Source organism: Mesoplodon mirus, assembly GCF_964341445.2.
Source record: "Mesoplodon mirus genome assembly, chromosome: 8".
In the NCBI taxonomy this organism is placed as follows: Eukaryota; Metazoa; Chordata; class Mammalia; order Artiodactyla; family Ziphiidae; genus Mesoplodon; species Mesoplodon mirus.
The window spans coordinates 33,439,141-33,458,885 of NC_138984.1; the positions used below are offsets into that span (position 1 = coordinate 33,439,141).

The window sequence follows — 19,745 nt, forward strand, 5'->3', positions numbered from 1 at the left end:
TTTTTCACAGAACTAGAACAAAAAATTTCACAATTTGTATGGAAACACAAAAGACCCTGAATAGCCAAAGCAATCTTGAGAACGAAAAACGGAGCTGGAGGAATCAGGGTCCCAGACTTCAGACTACACTACAAAGCTACAGTAATCAAGACAGTATGGTACTGGCACAAAAATAGAAATACAGATCAATGGAACAGGATAGAAAGCCCAGAGATAAACCCACGCACATGTGGTCACCTTATCTTTGATAAAGGAGGCAAGAATATACAGCGGAGAAAAAACAGCCTCTTCAATAAGTGGTGCTGTGGAAACTGGACAGCTACATGTAAAAGAATGAAATTAGAACACTTCCTAATACCATATACAAAAATAAACTCAAAATGGATTAAAGACCTAAATGTAAGGTCAAACATTATAGAACTCTTAGAGGAAAACATAGGCAGAACACTCTATGACATAAATCACAGCAAGATCCTTTTTGACTCACCTCCTAGAGAAATGGAAATAAAAACAAAAATAAACAAATGGGACCTAATGAAACTTAAAAGCTTTTGCATAGCAAAGGAAACCATAAACAAGACAAAAAGAGAACCCTCAGAATGGGAGAAAATATTTGCAAATGAAGCAACTGACAAAGGATTAATCTCCAAAATTTACAAGCAGCTCATGCAGCTCAATATCAAAAAAAACAAACAACCCAATCCAAAAATGGGCAGAAGACCTAAACAGACATTTCTCCAAAGATATACAGATTGGCAACAAACAAACACATGAAAGAATGCTCAACATAATTAATCATTAGAGAAATGCAAATCAAAACTACAATGAGATATCATCTCACACCGATCAGAATGGCCATCATCAAGAAATCTATAAACAATAAATGCTGGAGAGGGTGTGGAGAAAAGGGAACCCTCTTGCACTGTTTGTGGGAATGTAAATTGATACAGCCACTATGGAGAACAGTATGGAGGGTCCTTAAAAAACTAAAAATAGAACTACTATATTACCCAGTAATCCCACTCCTGGGCATATATGTTGAGAAAACCATAATTCAAAAATAGTCATGTACCACAATGTTCAATGCAGCCCTATTAATAATAGCCTGGACATGGTAGCAACCTAACTGTCCATCGACAGATGAATGGATAAAGATGTGGCACATATAAACAATGGATTATTAGTCAGCCATAAAAAAAATGAAATTGCGTTATTTGTAGTGAGGTGGATGGACCTAGAGTCTGTCATACAGAGTGAAGTAAGTCAGAAAGAGAAAAACAAATACCATATGCTAACACATATATATGGAATCTAAAAAAAAATGGTTCTGATGAGCCTAGAGGCAGGACAGAAATAAAGACACAGACATAGAGAATGGAGTTGAGGACATGGGGATGGGGAAGGGTAACCTGGGATGAAGTGAGAGAGTAACACTGACATATATACACTACCAAATGTAAAATCGATAGCTAGTGGGAAGCAGCTACCTAGCACAGGGAGATCAGCTCAGTGCTTTGAGACCACCTAGAGAGGTAGGATAAGGAGGGTGGGAGGGAGATGTAAGAGGGAGGGGATATGGGGATATATGTATGCATATAGCTGATTTACTTTGTTATACAGCAGAAAGTAACGCAACATTGTAAAGCAATTATTACTCCAATAAAGATGTTAAAAATAAATAAAAGGTACAATATAATGTAATAAAAGTATATATGATATTATATATAACAAAGGTATTATACTAGCAAAAAGATATAACAATTATGAACATTTACATACCTAATGACAGACCATCAAAACATATGAAGCAAATAGTGACAGAATTGAAGAGAGAAATATATAGTTCTTCCGTAATAGCTGGAGATTTCAATACCTCATCCACAATAATGGATAAAACAACTAGATAGAAGATAAGTAAAGCAAGAGAGGACAACACAGTAAATCTAATAGCTCTAAGAAACATATACAGGTCACTCTACCCAACAACAACAGAACAAACATTCTTCTCAAGTGCACTTGAGACATTTTACAGGATAGACACTATATTAGGCCACAAATTAAGTCTCAACAGATTTAAAATGACAGATATCATACAAAGTATCTTCTCTAACCACAACAGGATGCAGTTAAAAATCAATAACATAAAGAAAACTGAAAAATTCACAAAACTGTGGAAATTAACCAAAATACTTTTAAATAATCAATGGATCAAAGAAGAAACCCACAAGGGAAATTAGAAAATACTTAAGATGAATGAAAAGGAAAACATGACTTACCAAAACTTATGAGAGGCAATGAAAGTGGTGCAAAGGGAGAATTTTATAGGTATAAGTGCTTACAATAAAAAAAAAGAGAACAAGAAACCAACTACCTAATATTACAACTTAAGGAATCAGACAAGGAAGAACAAACTAAACCCAAAGCTAGTAGAAAGAAGGAAATGATAAAGATCAGAGCAGAGATAAAAATAAATTTATAAAAATAGAGAAAATCAATGAAACCAAAAATTAGTCCCTTGGAGACATCAACAAAATTGACAAATCTTTAGCTAGACAGACTAAGAAAAAAGAGACGAATCAGATTACTAACATCAAAAATGAAAGTGTGGACATTACTACTGATACTACAGAAATAAAGAGGATTATTAGAGAGTACTATGAACAACTGTACAACAAGAAATTGAATAACATAGATGAAATGGACAAATTCCTAGAAACACAAAATCTGCCAAGATTAAACCATGATGAAATAAATAATCTGAATAGACCTACAACTAGTAAGGAAACTGAATCAGTAATCAAAACTCTCCCAAAAAAGCAGTCCTGGACCTGATGTTTTCACTCATGAAGTCTACAAAACATTTAAAGAAGAACTAATGCCAATCCTTCTCAAAATTTTCCAAAAAACTGAAGAGGAAGGAACACTTTCTAACTCATTATATGAGGCCAGTATTACCCTGATCCCAAAGCCAAACAAGAGACTACATGAAAACTACCAGCCAACATCCCTTATGAACATTAATGCAAAGATCTTCAACAAAATACTAGCAAAGAGAATTCAACAGTATATTAAAAGTATTACACACTATGACTAAGTGGGATTTATTCCTGGAATGCAAGGATGGTTAAACATATGAAAGCTGATCAATGTAATATGCCATATTAACAGAATAAAGGGGAAAAAAACCCAGATGATCATCTCAATTAATGCAGAAAAGCATTTGACAAAATTCAGCAACCATTCCTGATAACAACATTCAGCAAACTAGGAACAGAAGGAAACTACCTCAACATAATAATACCTATATATAAAAATTTCACAGCAAATATCATACTAAATGGTAAAAGACTGAAAGCTTTTCCTCTAAGAACAAGAAAAGAAGACAGGTTTTAAGAGGCATGTGATGCCCCTAACCCAACGGTTCTCAAATTCTTATATGCAGATTAATGGAATGTGTGAAAATTCAAAATGCCTGAGCTCTTTTGGATCAGAACTGCCATACGTAAGGCTCAAACTCTGTATTTCTATTAAGCTTCCCAGTTGACATTAATGCACACCAAAATTTAAGTACCACAGACCTAATCATCTATAAATCTGGAAATATAAGCTATGGAATAATTATACTTTCTTTGGTAAAATTATAAAATGAAAGACTAGAAAAATATATTTCACAAATGATAACGCACAGTATAAAAATGTGTATGTACATGTTTATTGGTGAGGACCATACAGAAAATACCAGTGCAATAAATTCTTAAGTAAAAACTCCTGTCATTGTCTTTACTCTAAGGCAATTATTTTTTATCCTGGCTGAATCTCTCTAAGTAGATATAGTACAAGGCTTTCCAATAAAATAACAAACCACAAGCCTATTGCAAAAGCTGCACTCATCCTTAAAAGCTCCATATGAACAACAAACATCATTAATAACCAATAAATGCATTATTAGTTTGCTAATAATTATTTAAAACAGATAACTAGTTTATTTGTACCAGATACCTGCAAAGAATAATGAAGAACTTGACAAGCAAAACTGACAAGGCTTGTTGTTCTTCCTCTAACCCATCTGCCATTTTCTGAACACACTGTAGAAGCTGGGTCCTCAGAACCTGCAGAATATTATCAGGAAGCAGAGATATTCCTGGAGGCACATCATCTACCCTACAATATAAGGGGAACAAAATAAGAAGGGTGTTTAAATACAGGACGAAAATCTGTGGCACTTTAAAGTAACTACATTTTCAGCTCAAATCCTAAAGAAGTTCTTTTAGTTCAGCTTTCTGTGCCTTCCTCTCTGCATGGTACCACCAAATGAATAGTGACATTTTAGAAGATTATTAGAGCAGAGTAGTTAGTCTTACTTCAGAAGAGGCTTACTGAAAAGAGAGAGAGAAAAAGGCTGTTTAGTATTTTCAATTGTGCTATTGTTAAAGAAAATATTTAAAATATAAGATTAGTTCACCTTCTACTATTTAGAAATACAATGTGTCTATACCATTTCTAAAAGAAACGGTAACTAGCAAATAAAAATGAAGTACCTATAACTAGTTTAATATCTGTTAACTGCTTTACTAAATAAACAATATTCACCTACCTATAGGGTCCCTAAGCCATCTGATCAGAAGAGGGAGAGAAGATAACTAGCAAAAGGAAAGGAGAAAGATAGAGGTGAATGTAGAACCCCAAGCATGAGCATCAATAGAAGACTCTTTTAAAGCAATACATCAATATTTTGTGACAGGTGGTTTCCGTGTAAGAAGACAATATGGTTCTTTATGGGCAAAAGCCAATACCAGATGTAACTGGCTCTTTGCATGTGCCTCTCACATTAAAACCCCCTAGATTCAAAGTCAGAAGCCTGCATACTAAGTTCCACCTCTGTAACATGAAGCACTTCATTTAATCTCTGAAGTTCCCTAATCTATAAAACTGTAATATCAGATATCCACCCTATTTCACTGGGCTCTGAAACCAGAAAGTCAATGTGCATTTTCAGCTTTAAAGTATGTAAAGAACTCTAAATATGTAATGCATTTTAAATATACTATCTCTAAAGCCTCAGAATCTTTTCATAAGCCACTGTATACTTATTTCCCTATCTCTGTTAAGAAAAATGCTCAAATAGCAAAGAAGCACTGTGAAGAGTTTCCAAGATTAAATGACAATTATACTTTATTAGTCTCTTCTTCAGATAAGGCGCAACATGAAGTATTAGTACTATTTTTACATTGAGTAAAAGGCATTCACTGTAGACAAAGAAATTTGAAGCATCTTAGCAGTGGTCATATAAACACATATGTAAATATTATTAGCCTCTTCCTGAACCACCTTACAACATAAATTAATAAAGCATTTTATAAAATAAACACAAGTCACAAAGCATACTACCAAGGTTGCCTAATACTATATAACCATGTTCTAAAACTACATGTTTCATTTTAGTCTGGGCATCATTTCACTTGCAGCTTTGGATTCTTTCATTCTCTCTTATTTATAGATGATATCAGAAACACTCATTTTTATATTTAATTTTTTTCTGGAGAGCTAAGAAGAGGTGATTAGAAAAACCAGAGTAACTTCAAAATAATAAACAAACATTTAAATATAACTGATTTTCAAGACTAAGTGAAACTATTCCTCTGCACTTTTCCAAAAATGTTAAATCAACAAGCAAGAAGACATTAGATTTCCCAATATTCCGTATTAGTTATTTAAAAGAGTAGTTCCTTTTGTCCTTAATTGTCCCATTTTCTATTTACACACGTTTTGATTTAACTGGGCAGAAAAAATATTAACTTCTAAAAGAGCAATCTTTTTTTTTTTAAACTGACTCTCAGTATAAAATTGGGGCTTACTTAGGACATGGCATATAGACAAAGTTGGAATTTTTGGCCTTGTTCCTAATGTAATGAGGATTTAAGAATCTAGAAGAATTTTCCCACCTCTAGGACTTCACTGTCCAAAATTCTAAGCTCCTTTTGCTGAAATTTCCCAAACTCCAGAAATCTTTTCCACTCCTCAATTTGCCTAGTCAATGTCTATTGTAAACAGCTGTCAATTGTTCTCTCTAAAGTAGGAAAAAGTCCAGCTTAAATTTCAAGGCTTTATAATCTGGTAAAAGCAGTCCTTGCCTTGTATTATGAATTCTCTAACTTGGAAATTCTATAAAAGTCAGTATACTTTAAATGAGGATTATCTGTGAGTTTCTTATCTTTAAGGTGACTAGACTAGTTTTACACATCTTACATATAATATTCACTTAAAAATTGAAATTTACTACAAGCAAAATCTAAATTCATGGTTCAGTTTGAAAGACAAAGATATGAAATATAATTTTAAATAAACCAACTAAATCACAAGTAAAAAAACGCTCTTGAGATTCTTCATCTTACTTTAAATATAGTGGCAATATAAGTCTACATAGTGTTTTTAGAAATGACCTCCCAAGGAAGGAGACATTTATAATGCATGGATGATAACAAGTGCATCTTACAAAACCCCAAGCATTCAAAGGCCAAAATCCTGACTCCATAAGATCCTTAGGCTCATGATTTAAAATGAGCTATACATTTTTAAAATAAAAGCACCCCTAAGTATAAACTACAAGAATAATCTTTTATGAGTAGAAATCAATAATACATAATCTTGGGCTTCCCTGGTGGCGCAGTGGTTGAGAGTCCACCTGCCGATGCAGGGGACACGGGTGCGTGCCCCGGTCCAGGAAGATCCCACATGCCGCGGAGCGGCTGGGCCCATGAGCCATGGCCGCTGAGCCTGCGCATCCGGAGCCTGTGCTCCGCAACGGAAGAGGCCACAACAGTGAGAGGCTCGCGTACCGCAAAAAAAAAATAAATAAAATAAATAAATAAATAATACATAATCTTATTTTGAGTTCAAGATTTAATACTGATTTTCAACCTTTATAAACCTGTTACAAATAATCTAATGGGGAAGAACTCTGAAACTGTATTTATAAATGAAGTACTTGTGCTTTCTGAGCATAACCATATTGTTTCTTAAGTTCATTGCCTTGGTCCAAAGCTCTAATGATTTTTTTCTCTGAATTATTACAATTACCTCTTAACTGGGCTTCTTGCCTTCAGTCTTAACCCTTTCCAATCCAACCTCCATAATGCCACCAAAGTGACCTTTAAAAAACAAACTTGATCATGATACTCTTATGCAGAAAATTCTTTAGTAGAGCCTCATATCTTCCATAACAAAAAGTCAAAGTCCATTAGCAATGCATTTGTGGCACTTTGTGATCTGGCTCCTATGTGATTCTCCAGATTCAACTCACCTGTGTCCAAACTCTCACTGCTTACTTCCACCCCCAAACTGCAAATATTTTCGTCCTTGAAGATTTTTAATTCACCAGATACTTTTTCATCCTCAACCACCACCCATTTCTCCCCTCCTCTCTCAACACATCTCTGTAAATGGAGTTCCTTTTGTGGTTAAAAGTATGTCTTCCTTTCTCCAGCTTTTAACCACAGCAAACCTAACCTCTCTTACCTAGGTCCACAAGATGACTTGAGATACAATACCAACTTTATCTGGGAAGTGGGCCTGGGAACAGTGAGATTGCAGAAACAGATGTAGGCAGAGGAATGGGAGAAAATATTTGTACTTGCACTTATACATTTCCGTAAGATGTTAATTTTTCCCTCATTTTATGACTTTCAAACCTAGTTTTTAAAACTCTGAAAACTTAACCTCTTCCAAGATGTTTATTTTTCCCTCATTTTATGATTTTCAAACCTAGTTTTTAAAAATCTGAAAACTTAACCTCCTCCACGATGTTTTCTAAGGCCCTTCTCTAAAACCAGGAGAAGAAGTATAATGAGTTTCAACTACAGTAGAATGCCTGTCATATAATAAAGAAATTTTATACAAATGAGTGAAGTGACGCATGGTGGACCCTTAGATAGTTTCAAAAAAGGGGCTGGCCACATCTGAATAACTCACCCCCCCAACTTTCTGGGAGGGGAGAGGAGCCGGAGACTGAGTTCAATCACACGGTCAGTGAAGTAATAAGACCCAACAAAACTCTGACACCCAAAGCTCAAAGAGCTTCCTTCTTTGAATGCACTGATGTTCAGGGAGAGCAACATGCCCTGACTCCAAAGAGCATGGAAGCCCTGCATCCAAGACCCTCCCAGGCCCTGTCCTACACGTATCCTTTATAATAATACTGTAATCATAAGTATAGAACTTTCAGTGAATTCTGTGAGTTAATCTAACAAATTATTGAACCTGAGGGAGTCATGACAACCCCTAAATTTATAGCCTGTTGATCAGAAATGTCGGTGGCTCCCAAGACTTGCTAATGATGCCTGAAGTGAGGGCAGTCTTGTGGAAGACTTTGCCTTTAACTCATGGGATCTGGCGCTAACTCCAGGTAGTGTCAGAACTGAAATGAATTGCAGGACACCCAGTTGCCAGTGGCTTAACAAAGTGAAGAAGAGGCTTCTAGAAGTCCCATCTAGTATCAGCAAGAAAGACTGCTGTGATCAATCAGAAATGTCTGCCATGAAAGCAGGGTTATGCAGGAGTAGCATGTGTGTCACATAACTGCCATCCTTGTAATGTCATCAATGAAGTTTTTGTACCAAAAATTAACAAACTCACCCAAGGGTAGGAAATTAAGTGTTTCAACATACCTGGTAGGCAGCTTTTCAAAGTCAACATCTAAGAATTGTTCATAGCTAGAAACAAAATTGTCCAACCACAGCTTCAGGTAATCTGGATCTTTCTGAAATAAGAAAACCATTTTAATATTAAGTACATCTGTCAGGAATTTTTTTTAAAAATGCTCTCACTCCTATTGAGCAGATATGAATTGATAAATCTAAAGAATCAATAATATGAAATCTCTAAATGATATAGAGAAGACATATGTGTTGTTTTAAAATGTATATTAAGTATAGTGAATCCATGGCACTCACACAAAGAGCTACAATCTGAAAAATGTCCTATAAGATTCTAAACAATTTGCCCTTCCTTATCTCTGTGGCCTTATCCACTGTCACCCTGTACTATACTGGCTTCCTGGCTGTTACTGGGACATACCAGACATGCTCCCATCTCAGGCCTTTGCAATGGCTGTTTTCTCTACCCAGGACACTCTTCCACCAGATAGTTGAATGGCTAATTCCTACATCTTCAGGTCATTCTTTAAATGGCTTATTCTCAATGAAGCCAAATTTTACCACCCTTTCTTAAAGTTACAAACCTTCTCACTAACTTTACCTTCTACCCTATTCTGTTGTCCCACCTCATGGTGCTTTCTCACCTTCTAACATACTGTATAATTTATTTATTTATTAATTTATTATCTGTCATTTCCCCTAGACTGTAGGCTTCACAATTTCAAGGCCTATCTAAGGGCCCACCACAAGTGATTTCTTTTTGTTTACTAATGGACACCAAGTGCCTAAAACAGTTCCTGGCATTGACCAGGTGCCCAATGAATTAATGAAAAATATAAAATGCATAAATAAAATAAAATGGGAGATGGATCATTAACCTAAACATAAAAACTACAAAATCTTGTAAAAGAAAATACAGAATACCTTTGCAACCTTGGGGTAGACAAAGATTTCTTAGCTAGGACACAAAAATCACAAAGCAAAAAAAGAAAAAAATAATAATTCGTCTTAACCAAAATTTAAAACTTTGATTCATCAGAAGACACCATTAAGAAAATGAAAAGGCAAGCCATATGCCAGCTGAAAATATTCTCAGTACATATATCTGACAAAGGACTTGTACCAAGAATATATAAAGAACTCCTATGAATCAATGTAAATAGTACAACAACTCAATTTAAAAATGGGCAAAAGGGGCTTCCCTGGTGGCGCAGTGGTTGAGAGTCCGCCTGCCGATGCAGGGGACATGGGTTCGTGCCCCGGTCTGGGAAGATCCCACATGCCGCGGAGCGGCTGGTCCCGTGAGCCATGGCCGCTGAGCCTGTGCATCCGGAGCCTGTGCTCCACAGCGGGAGAGGCCACAACGGTGAGAGGCCCGCGTACAGCAAAAAAAAAAAAAAATGGGCAAAAGGCTCAGACATTTCACAAAAGAAGATACACAAATGGCCAAGTAGCATGCAAAAGCATTCTCAACATTATTAGTTATCCAGGGAAATGCAAATTAAAATGAAATGGAATACCATTACACACCCACTAGAATGGCTAAAATTTAAGACTTTCCATACCAAGTGTTGGTAAAGATGTGGAGTAACCGGAACTCACATTTCTGGTGGGAGTACAAAATGGTATAATCACTCGGAAAACAGTTTGGCAGTTTCTTTTAAACATAAATTTACCTCATGGCCCAGTCATTCCTCTTAAGAGAAGTAAAAACATATATCACAAAAACAAGTTGTACAAAAGTGTTCATAGAAGATTTATTTTTAATAGCCCCAAACTGGAAGCAAACCAAAATTCTATCAACAGGTTAACTGATGAATTGTGGTATAGTCACACAATGGAATGCTATTCTGCAATAACAATGAATGAACTGTTGATACAACAATGAACAGAAATTTCAAAAACATGTTGAGCAAAAGACGCCAGGCATTAAGCATATACACTGTGTGATTTCACTTATACAAAGTTCTAGAGCAGGCTATGGTGACAGAAATTAGATCACTGACTGTCTTTCAGAGGACTGACTACAAACGGGCACAAAGAAAACTTTCCTAGGTAATAGAAATTTTCCATTTGTTTTATTAGGTAGTAGTGACACAAATGTTTGCTTGTATCAAAACTCATCAAATTTGACACTTAAAACCTGTGCATTTTTTTTAGAAGATGTTGCGGGTGGAGTTTATTAATTAATTAATTAATTTTTGCTGTGTTGGGTCTTCGTTTCTGTGCGAGGGCTTTCTCTAGTTGTGGCAAGTGGGGGCCACTCTTCATCGCGGTGCGCGGGCCTCTCACTATTGCCACCTCTCTTGTTGCGAAGCGCAGGCTCCAGACGCGCAGGCTCAGTAGTTGTGGCTCACAGGCCTAGTTGCTCCGCGGCATGTGGGATCCTCCCAGACCAGGGCTCGAACCCATGTCCCCTGCATTAGCAGGCAGATTCTCAACCACGGCGCCACCAGGGAAGCCCAAAAATCTGTGCATTTTAAGGTCTGTAAGTTACATCTCAAAGATGATTTGAAAAAACCATGATTCCTCAGAAATGTCTTTTTAAATATAAATTGCATCATTAAAAATGATGCTCAAATTTGTTTCCTTCACCTCCTTAACACTTTTTTTACTCTAGTCAATTTCAACATGATACTCAGGAGTCTTACTTACTCACTAAGTATCACTGTTTAGGCACTGCTCTTGGATAAAGGGAACTCAATTTATTTCCCTAAAATAAAAGCATTACACACAAATCAGAATTCCTAAAAGAATGTTCCCAGAATATGCAGACTGCTAACCTTTTGTGTATTTATTTTTTCTATTAATATACTGTTCCAGAATCAGATCATAAATTGTTATAATCCACATCATCACTGAGAAGACAGAAATATTTCAGAAAAAGAATTACCTCTTGTGAGAAATTTTCTCAAGGATCTCATTAATTGCTTTTTTCATTTCCAACCAGCACTTCATTCATTCATTCATTCATTCATTCATTCATTCATCAGGATAAGACTCTAGAAATGCAAGTAGCCGGAGTTTTCCTTATCATGGTTCCTTTTTAATAAAGCAGAGTTTTAATAAACTCTGTAAAAGTTCAGCACAAAACAGTTTATAATGCCATAAAGAATTAATGTATTTTTCCTCATAGTTTATTTAGAAACTCTACCATATCTGGTTCAAAGTCTGGAAGTCAGAGTTACCAAGTGTTTGGTAATTCGGAGTTTGGTAAGTACAGAGTTCTCCTACGAAGCTGAGCAACTAACTATAAAGAAAGAAATGGTACTTAAAGCTGGAAGTGTTTTATTTAGTAAGAAGTGAAGCAGTTACTTTTTTTTTTGAGATTCTGCAATGTGCAAAGTATTATAGCAGGTATTTAAAAAGTATACATCGGGCCTCCCTGGTGGCGCAGTGGTTGAGAGTCCGCCTGCCGATGCAGGGGATACGGGTTCGTGCCCCGGTCTGGGAGGATCCCATATGCCGCGGAGCGGCTGGGCCCGTGAGCCATGGCCGCTGAGCCTGCGCATCCGGAGCCTGTGCTCCGCAACGGGAGAGGCCCCAACAGTGAGAGGCCCGCGTACCGCAAAAAAAAAAAAAAAAAAAAGTATACATCATCCCATTTACTCCTTACAACCATCTAGAGAAGGTTTCATTTTCCCCATTTTACGGGTTAGAAAAGCAAAGTTCTAAGGATATATAACTTATCCATAGTCATACAGCTAGCCATCGATAGTGCTGGGATTAAAATGCAAAGATATATGAATCCAACTGTGCTCTTTCTACTACACTACACTACACTACACTGTCTTTGAACTGTGAGCAGGAATAAAATGGAGCTTAGTGGACAAAAAGAGGAAAAGAGGAACTAAGGATCAGTAAACTCAAGGCCATAAACAATTTAACACATAAAACAGCCACATTCCATACAGCCTGAGTAAACCCTTAAGAAGATCTATACTTTACTGCCAAAGGCCATAAAAGGAAAAATGTCCACACACCCAGAAACAATATTAATTAAATCTCAAGCTTAGCCACTTTCATGGTTAAGAGAGTTGGGTACAATGAAACACCACAGTAGGGTCTATCTCTCCATTTGCATGATATTTATTAACACAACACACAAATGTATTAAGTACTACAGGAGCACTGAGGCCAGATTACATGGACTCTAACCCCTGCTCTGTCACTTTCTTGAACAAGTCACCCTATGTTTGCACAACAGTTTCTTCTATAAAAGTGAAGATAATGATAGTAGCTTTCTTTACAGGGTTGTGAAAATTAAATAACCTAGTCAAGGGCACATAGTATACGCTAAGTATAATGTTACTTTTTAAAAATTAATTTATTTTTAAATTTATTTATTTATTTACTTATGGCTGCATTGGGTTTCGCTGCTGCACATGGTCTTTCTCTCGTTGCGGCGAGCGGGGGCTACTCTTCATTGTGGTGCACAGGCTTCTCACGGCAGTGGCTTCTCTTGTTACGCAGCACGGGCTCTGGGCGCACGGGCTTCACTAATTGTGGCACATGGGCTCAGCAGTTGTGGCTCGCAGGCTCTAGAGCACAGGCTCAGTAGTTGTGGCACACAGTTTTAGTTGCTCCGCAGCATGTGGGATCTTCCCGGACCAGGGATTGAACCCATGTCCCCTGCATTGGCAGGTGGATTCTTAATGACTGCACCACCAGATAAATCCCTAATGCTATTTTTATAACCTATTATGTGCCTAAATTATGGCTCACTCACAAAACAGGAATGTTCTATGCTACACATACACATTTAAATATTTCATGATCCCCTGTGCCACATGATTTTCACTGTATTCTTTTCCTTTCAAATCTCTGCATTTGCTCTCAGTGTGACTTTGGGCAAGTTACTTCATCTCTCTGATCTGTTCTTGATCTATAAAATGAAGGTAATACTTCCCCTCATAGGGCTGTTGAAAGCACTGAATGAGATAATACATGTAAGGCACTCAGTAATACCTGACATTTGGCAAATGCTCAATAAAATAAGCAATTATAAAATAATTAAAATCAACTTTATTGATTTTGTACTCAAATATTCATCCAATTATCTGCCGTTAAAAGACAGTCCTTCATTTGGACTGTTATGTAGCTTCCTACAGGTCTCTGTAGCTTCAGTTTCTCTCACCTACACACAGTTACTAATGGGGTTTGTTAAATTTGAATCTAATAGTCTTTTCTCTCCTGTTCAAATACTTTCAACGTCCCCCCATTACCAGAGGATGAAGTCTAAACACTTATTAGATGTGCTGTCCAGGGCAGTGACCACTAGCCAAATGTGATTATTTAAATTACATTAAAGCACAGGAGGCTTTTACCTTCTTATAACATCCACTGCTCCACTGGGAGGCTTTAGTGGGTAATAGAATTAAGGGATCCATACAATTTCACCTAGTTCTTAAGGGCTAGGGTTACAGGTAAGAATGGGGGAAACACCCTGCTTCCTACACACGACGATATTGGGTTGTAGTATTCTTTCAAGTTTTATAAACTTTTAGACACATACATATATTTCAACCATATGTTGGGCAACTTGCAACTTACATATGAGTTGCATTTTAAAAGTTCATTTCAGTCAGTTATATTCATAACATATTTTTAATGTCCTAGCAAAAGAAGATAAATTTCTCCCACAGAAACACTAGGGCAGCCCTCAAGGTTTTCTAATAGAACTTAGCTGCTTCAAAAAACATTTAATAAGTACATGCCAACCATGTACCAACCAGGGACAGTGCTAGACTCTATGGACATGAAGATAAAACATAATCTTATATCAATTATTCCTCAATTTAAAAAAAAACCATAATCTTGTCCTCAAGATTTCCTCAGTAGGAAAGAAGAGCATAAACAAATAAGTGCAAAACATCATGAGAGGTAGAACAGTCGTGAAAAGTATCAAAACAATACAGAGGGAGCTACTGAATATGTCAAGGTTGGAGGTAACTGAGTAATAAAAGTACTCAAAAGTTTTCACAAATCATAAGCAGATATTCTCAAGGAGAGAGGAGGGGAGAGGGGAATTCCAGACAGAAAATAGCAAGATATGCTCAAAGGATGTACAATATTTGGTATTGTCCCACCATGGAAAGAACAGGAAGCAGTGGGACAGGTGCATAGAATTATAAGACTGGAGAAGTCACCATTTCCTAAGCCAGTACTTAACAATACTGTCGGTTTTGATGAGAACAGATACAATTTGAAAAGTTTAAAAAAAAGAAAAAGGAAAGATGGCTATGCTTAATCAAGTTAGAGAAGCACTAAGTAAGCAAAATTAAACAAGATTTTTAACAATACATTATCTTTAAGATGACATATGCGGGACTTCCCTGGTGGCGCAGGGGTTAAGACTTCACGCTCCCAATGTAGGGGGCCCGGGTTCCATCCCCTGGTCAGGGAACTGCAGCAACTAAGAGTTCGCATGCCACAACTAAGGAGCCCGCCTGCCGCAACTAAGGAGTCCACGAGCCGCAACTAAGAGCGAGTGCAACCAAATAAGTAAATAAATAAATAAATAAATTTTAAAAAGATGAACTATGCCTTATGAACGCCATTGGAAGCGGTGAATATGAAATTTTTGAAATGCATACAACCACAAACCTTATCTTCCTGGCTCAATTTCATTAATTTTTATCAAAGAACCAACTTTTTATTTGGTTGATCCTTTCTATTATGTTTATTATTAATTTCTGCTCTTTCCAAAAGCATTTTATTAAACGAAATCACAAACATACAAAAAAGGTGGAGAGAATGGTATGACTCAGTTTCAACAACTTTCAAATCATGCATAACCAATCTTCTTTCACCTATAGCCCCATCCTCTAATGTTACTTTTAAGCAAACCCAGATATCATATTTCATCCACAAATATTTCAATGTATATCCATAAAAGGTATCTTTTAAAATATGACAATATTATCATATCTAAAAAAATTAGTTCTTTAATATCAGTTGATGTTCAAATTCTGACTTGCTCACAAAAGCCTTTTTTAAATTTTTCTCTCTTTTTTGATGTAGACCATTTTTAAAGTCTTTATTGAATTTGTTACAATATTGCTTCTGTTTTATGTTTTGGTTCTTTGGCCTCGAGGCATGTGGGATCTTAGCTCCCCAACCAGGGATTGAACCCACACCCCCTGCACTGAAAGGCAAAGTCTTAACCACTGGACCACCAAGGGAAGTCCTACAAATGCCTTTCTTAACTGATAAGATCAGGACCCAAATAAAGTCCAAAAATTGCAAACTGTTGGTATATCTTTTAAGTCTTTTTAAACCTGTAGGTTTCTATTACATTTCTTTTTTTTTTTTTTTTTGCCCTTATTTACTTGTTGCAGATACTGGGCCATTTGTGATTTAGTATTTCTCACATTAGGGATTTTGCTGACTGCACATCTTTATGTCATTTAACGTGTTCCTCAGTCCTCTGTATTTCCTGCGAAATAGTAGATCTACAGGCTGTCAGATTCAGAGATTTTTTTTCCCAAAAAAACACAACATAGGTGGTGTTATATATGTCCTTCAAAAGATAAATTTCTAGTTATCTCTTACATGATGTTAGAAACTACCGATTATCTTTTCCTAGGTCCAGTATTTTATTATGAGTAATTTCTGTCATAAACCTTATAATTTCCTTATACCACCATGACTACAAGAAAGATTTGCAGAAGGAAGAGCTATTAACTTATTTTCAAACTCACTTCCAGATTCTTAATTAAAATTATATCGATACAGATTGTATTTATGTCATTCATCCCAAGCTGCTAAATAATGATGATTTTTATTAAAATTGAACATTCCGTGATACACATCAACCTTCTTATGTACACTTCCTTCAACAACTGAAAAATAATAAATTTCAGAATTTTCACATCAAAGAAAAAAAGCCCTCACAATTTCCTTCACTCTACTTTGGTCCTATTCTGTTCTTTCCTTGTCTTCTTGAAATGGATGATATATTAATAATATATTCCTACATAAAAAATTAAATTTAGGAGCTTGAACAACAAATATCATCTCAGTTTTTCAGGGCCAAGAATTCAAAAACAGCTTAGGTGGGTGGCTGTGGCTCAGCATTTCTCACAAACCTGTAATGAAGATGGAAACTAGGGCTGCAGTCATAGCAAAGCTTGACTGGGCTGAAGGAACTACTTTCAACTTCACTCACGTGGTGGTTGGCAAGGTTTCAGTTGTTCACAACATGGGCTTCTCCATAGGGCTGCACACAACATAGCAGTTTGCTTCCCCCAGAGCGAATGATCCAAGGAAAAAAAGAGTAACTGAGATGGAAACAACAGTGTCTTTTCTAATTTCGGAAATGACATACCATCAGTTTTGCCAAATTCTACTGGTCACAGACAAACCCTGATACAATGTAGGAGAGGACTATAAAAGGGTGTGAATACCAGGAGGTAGGGATCTTGAAGGCTGGCTACCACAAATGACTAGTTCATTTATTTTTAGCCTCTTTCTCTAACACATTTATAGCCATAAATTGTCCTAAGTAATGCTATGGGTGCCCCCCATTTAGAAGCTCTAAAATGCTTACTTTTATCATTCAGTTCCACCTCCCCGAAATTCTAATTTTCCTTCATTACTTGTTCTTTAATCAAAGGTTTGTTTTAAAGTGTAGTTCATGACTTTTTTTTTTAATCTTTTTGCTATTTCTTCCTTAGCAACATTTCTTCCTTAACTACATTCGTGTCAGAAAACATACTCTATTTCAATCATCTGAAATTTGTTGAAACTTGCTTTAAGGTCATATCATCATTTTTGTAAATATGTGTGCTTGAAAGGAATGTATGGGTGTTGTTCTACATAAATCCCTTTTAAATTTGTCGATCCTATTGTTTAAATCTTCTGTATCTTTACTGATTTTTTTCTTTGGTCTGTTCATTCTACCAATTACTGAGAAAAAAATACTAAAATATGATAAATTGAAAAAAAAAACTGCCATGATTGTCATATGTTCATTTCTCTGTAGTTCTGTCAATGCTTGCTTCAGAGACTAGGTTATGAAGTACACACAAATTTAAAACTGTTATTTTCCTGATGAACTGTTGTTTTGCTGAAAATGACTTTATTTCACTTTCCTCTTTGAAAAAAATGTCACTTGGTTGGAAATTCTACATTAGTCTGTTCTTTAAAGGTATCAATCCATTATCCTTTCCCTTCCATCATATTACTGAAAAATCAGCTATTAATGTGTAATCCCTTTGAAGATAATCTTTTTTTCCTCTGGCAGCTTTTCAGAATTTTCTCTTTCCCTTTGGTTTTCTGCAAAACCGCTGTGGTTTCACTATGATGAATCTTGGTATGGAATTTTTAAAATTTTTTTCTCCTTGAGTTTTACTAACTTTCATCAATCCTGGAAAGCTCTCACCTGCAATCTCCTCAAATATTAACATTTGTTTCATGCTTTCTTTACTCTCCTTTTCAGAGTCCAATTAAATATCTGTTAAATGTTTTCATACTATCCTTCAGAACCTTCCATATTTTCCAACTCTTTGACTTCCTAGGATATATCCTAAAAGAATTCTTGTGACCTCCCTTCCAACTCTAATTCTCTTCAGCTATCTAAACTCGTATTCAGTTTATTGGTTTTTAAATATCATTATTGGGATTTCTTTCCTATTTCTAGACTTTCTTTTTTACAAGTGCTTTTTATACCATATTTCTCTGATTCTAAGACATACAATTTTTTACATTTTGGCATCTTTGAAATCAAAATGCATCTTACAACTGCTGTCAGAAAGGCTGCTGTTATATTTGTCACTGCCTGTGCAAACCTGGTAACAGATGTTCATAGTGATGTCCTTTTGCTAGATTTATGTGCGTAGCTGGTACTCCAACATGTTGAGATTACCTGCTGTTCAAAATGTCTTCAAAATATTATACTAAATTAATCAGTAAAATGAAGTTATTGTGTACACAGACAGGCATGAAAACAGAGCAGCAGCGTGTAATTTGACATTAATGATGAGAATCTATACTAAGATTGCTTTTCCTTTGTACTTTTGTTCATGCCTTATATGTGTCTGGAACACCCTCTGTGACTATTAAACTATTAATTCTTTAAAACCTCAATCAAATGCTACCTCTTCAACTAAGTGGTCACTGATGACTTCATTCATCCTCCCTTAGGTCTCACATCCCACAATCTAAGTGGGAAACTGACTCTAGTTGGAAAAGCATGACCTCAGATGAAGTCAGTCAATTAACCAGATGAAAGTTATAAAATTTTGATGGAAATTCTGATAAAAGCCAGTCACATCCAGGAAAGATTTGGAAACCATTTTAACACAAACAAAAGAAGCAATATTCTAATAGAGGCCTGTGCATAAAAATAGGCTTAGAATAAACCAACCCCTAATGAGAAAGATTTTTTTACTTTAGGTATTTCTTAAATTTTAAGTAACTATTCATTCAGATAACTACTTTAATGAAGTTCTACATCTGATCAATAGAGTGTAGAGAATTCTCAGTAAAAATTAGCAAGGCTTGAAAAGACCAACATCTAGAGTATTGGAATGTTAGGTATAATATGTCCTGTTGCTTTTTGTGTTCATCTTGGAGTTTCACACATAGTTAACAGGTAAAGAAATTTCTGCTTCAAGTGTTTTTGGGAAGTCAGTCAAGTGATCATGTAGCACTGCAGTGCAGGATGTCAATAATAGGGATGGTTGTGCATATATGGGGACAGGGGGTACATAGGAACCTCCTGTACTTTCCGTTCAATTTTGCTGTGAACCTAAAACTTCCCTAAAAAAACAGTTTATTAACTTTTTTTAAATGACCAAATTTTTTAAAAGAGGAAAAATATTAAATTCAATGGATAAAATGACAGTAAATAACATGTACATATGGTAGGCATCCAATAAAAACTAGCTAAATTGGACTCAAATAAATTCCTTAGAAAGGAAAAGCATATCACTATGTATGCATTAATTAAATATAACATTGACACTTTTTAAATGGGACTTAAAAGTTTAAAACAATATTCAAGTTTCATATCAGATGGAAGTTTTTCAAATTTGATATCCTAATGATTTGTAGTAGTAAACGTAACTAATTTACACAGACTTTTCGATC

At 35.8% G+C, this 19,745-nt stretch overlaps 1 protein-coding gene across 8 annotated transcripts in view; it reads right to left on the minus strand.

Annotated features, from left to right (window-relative positions):
• The window catches only part of NBEAL1 (neurobeachin like 1), a 175,606-nt gene that overhangs the window by 146,035 nt on the left and 9,826 nt on the right, over nt 1-19,745 (minus strand). For all 8 annotated transcript variants that reach the window (XM_082631521.1, XM_082631520.1, XM_082631518.1 and 5 more), the window contains 2 exons: nt 8,664-8,755; nt 4,000-4,161 (listed from right to left, as the gene is read on the minus strand). In XM_082631521.1, coding sequence (XP_082487647.1) covers nt 4,000-4,161; nt 8,664-8,755 — 254 coding nt within the window. The remainder of the gene's footprint in view (nt 1-3,999; nt 4,162-8,663; nt 8,756-19,745) is intronic.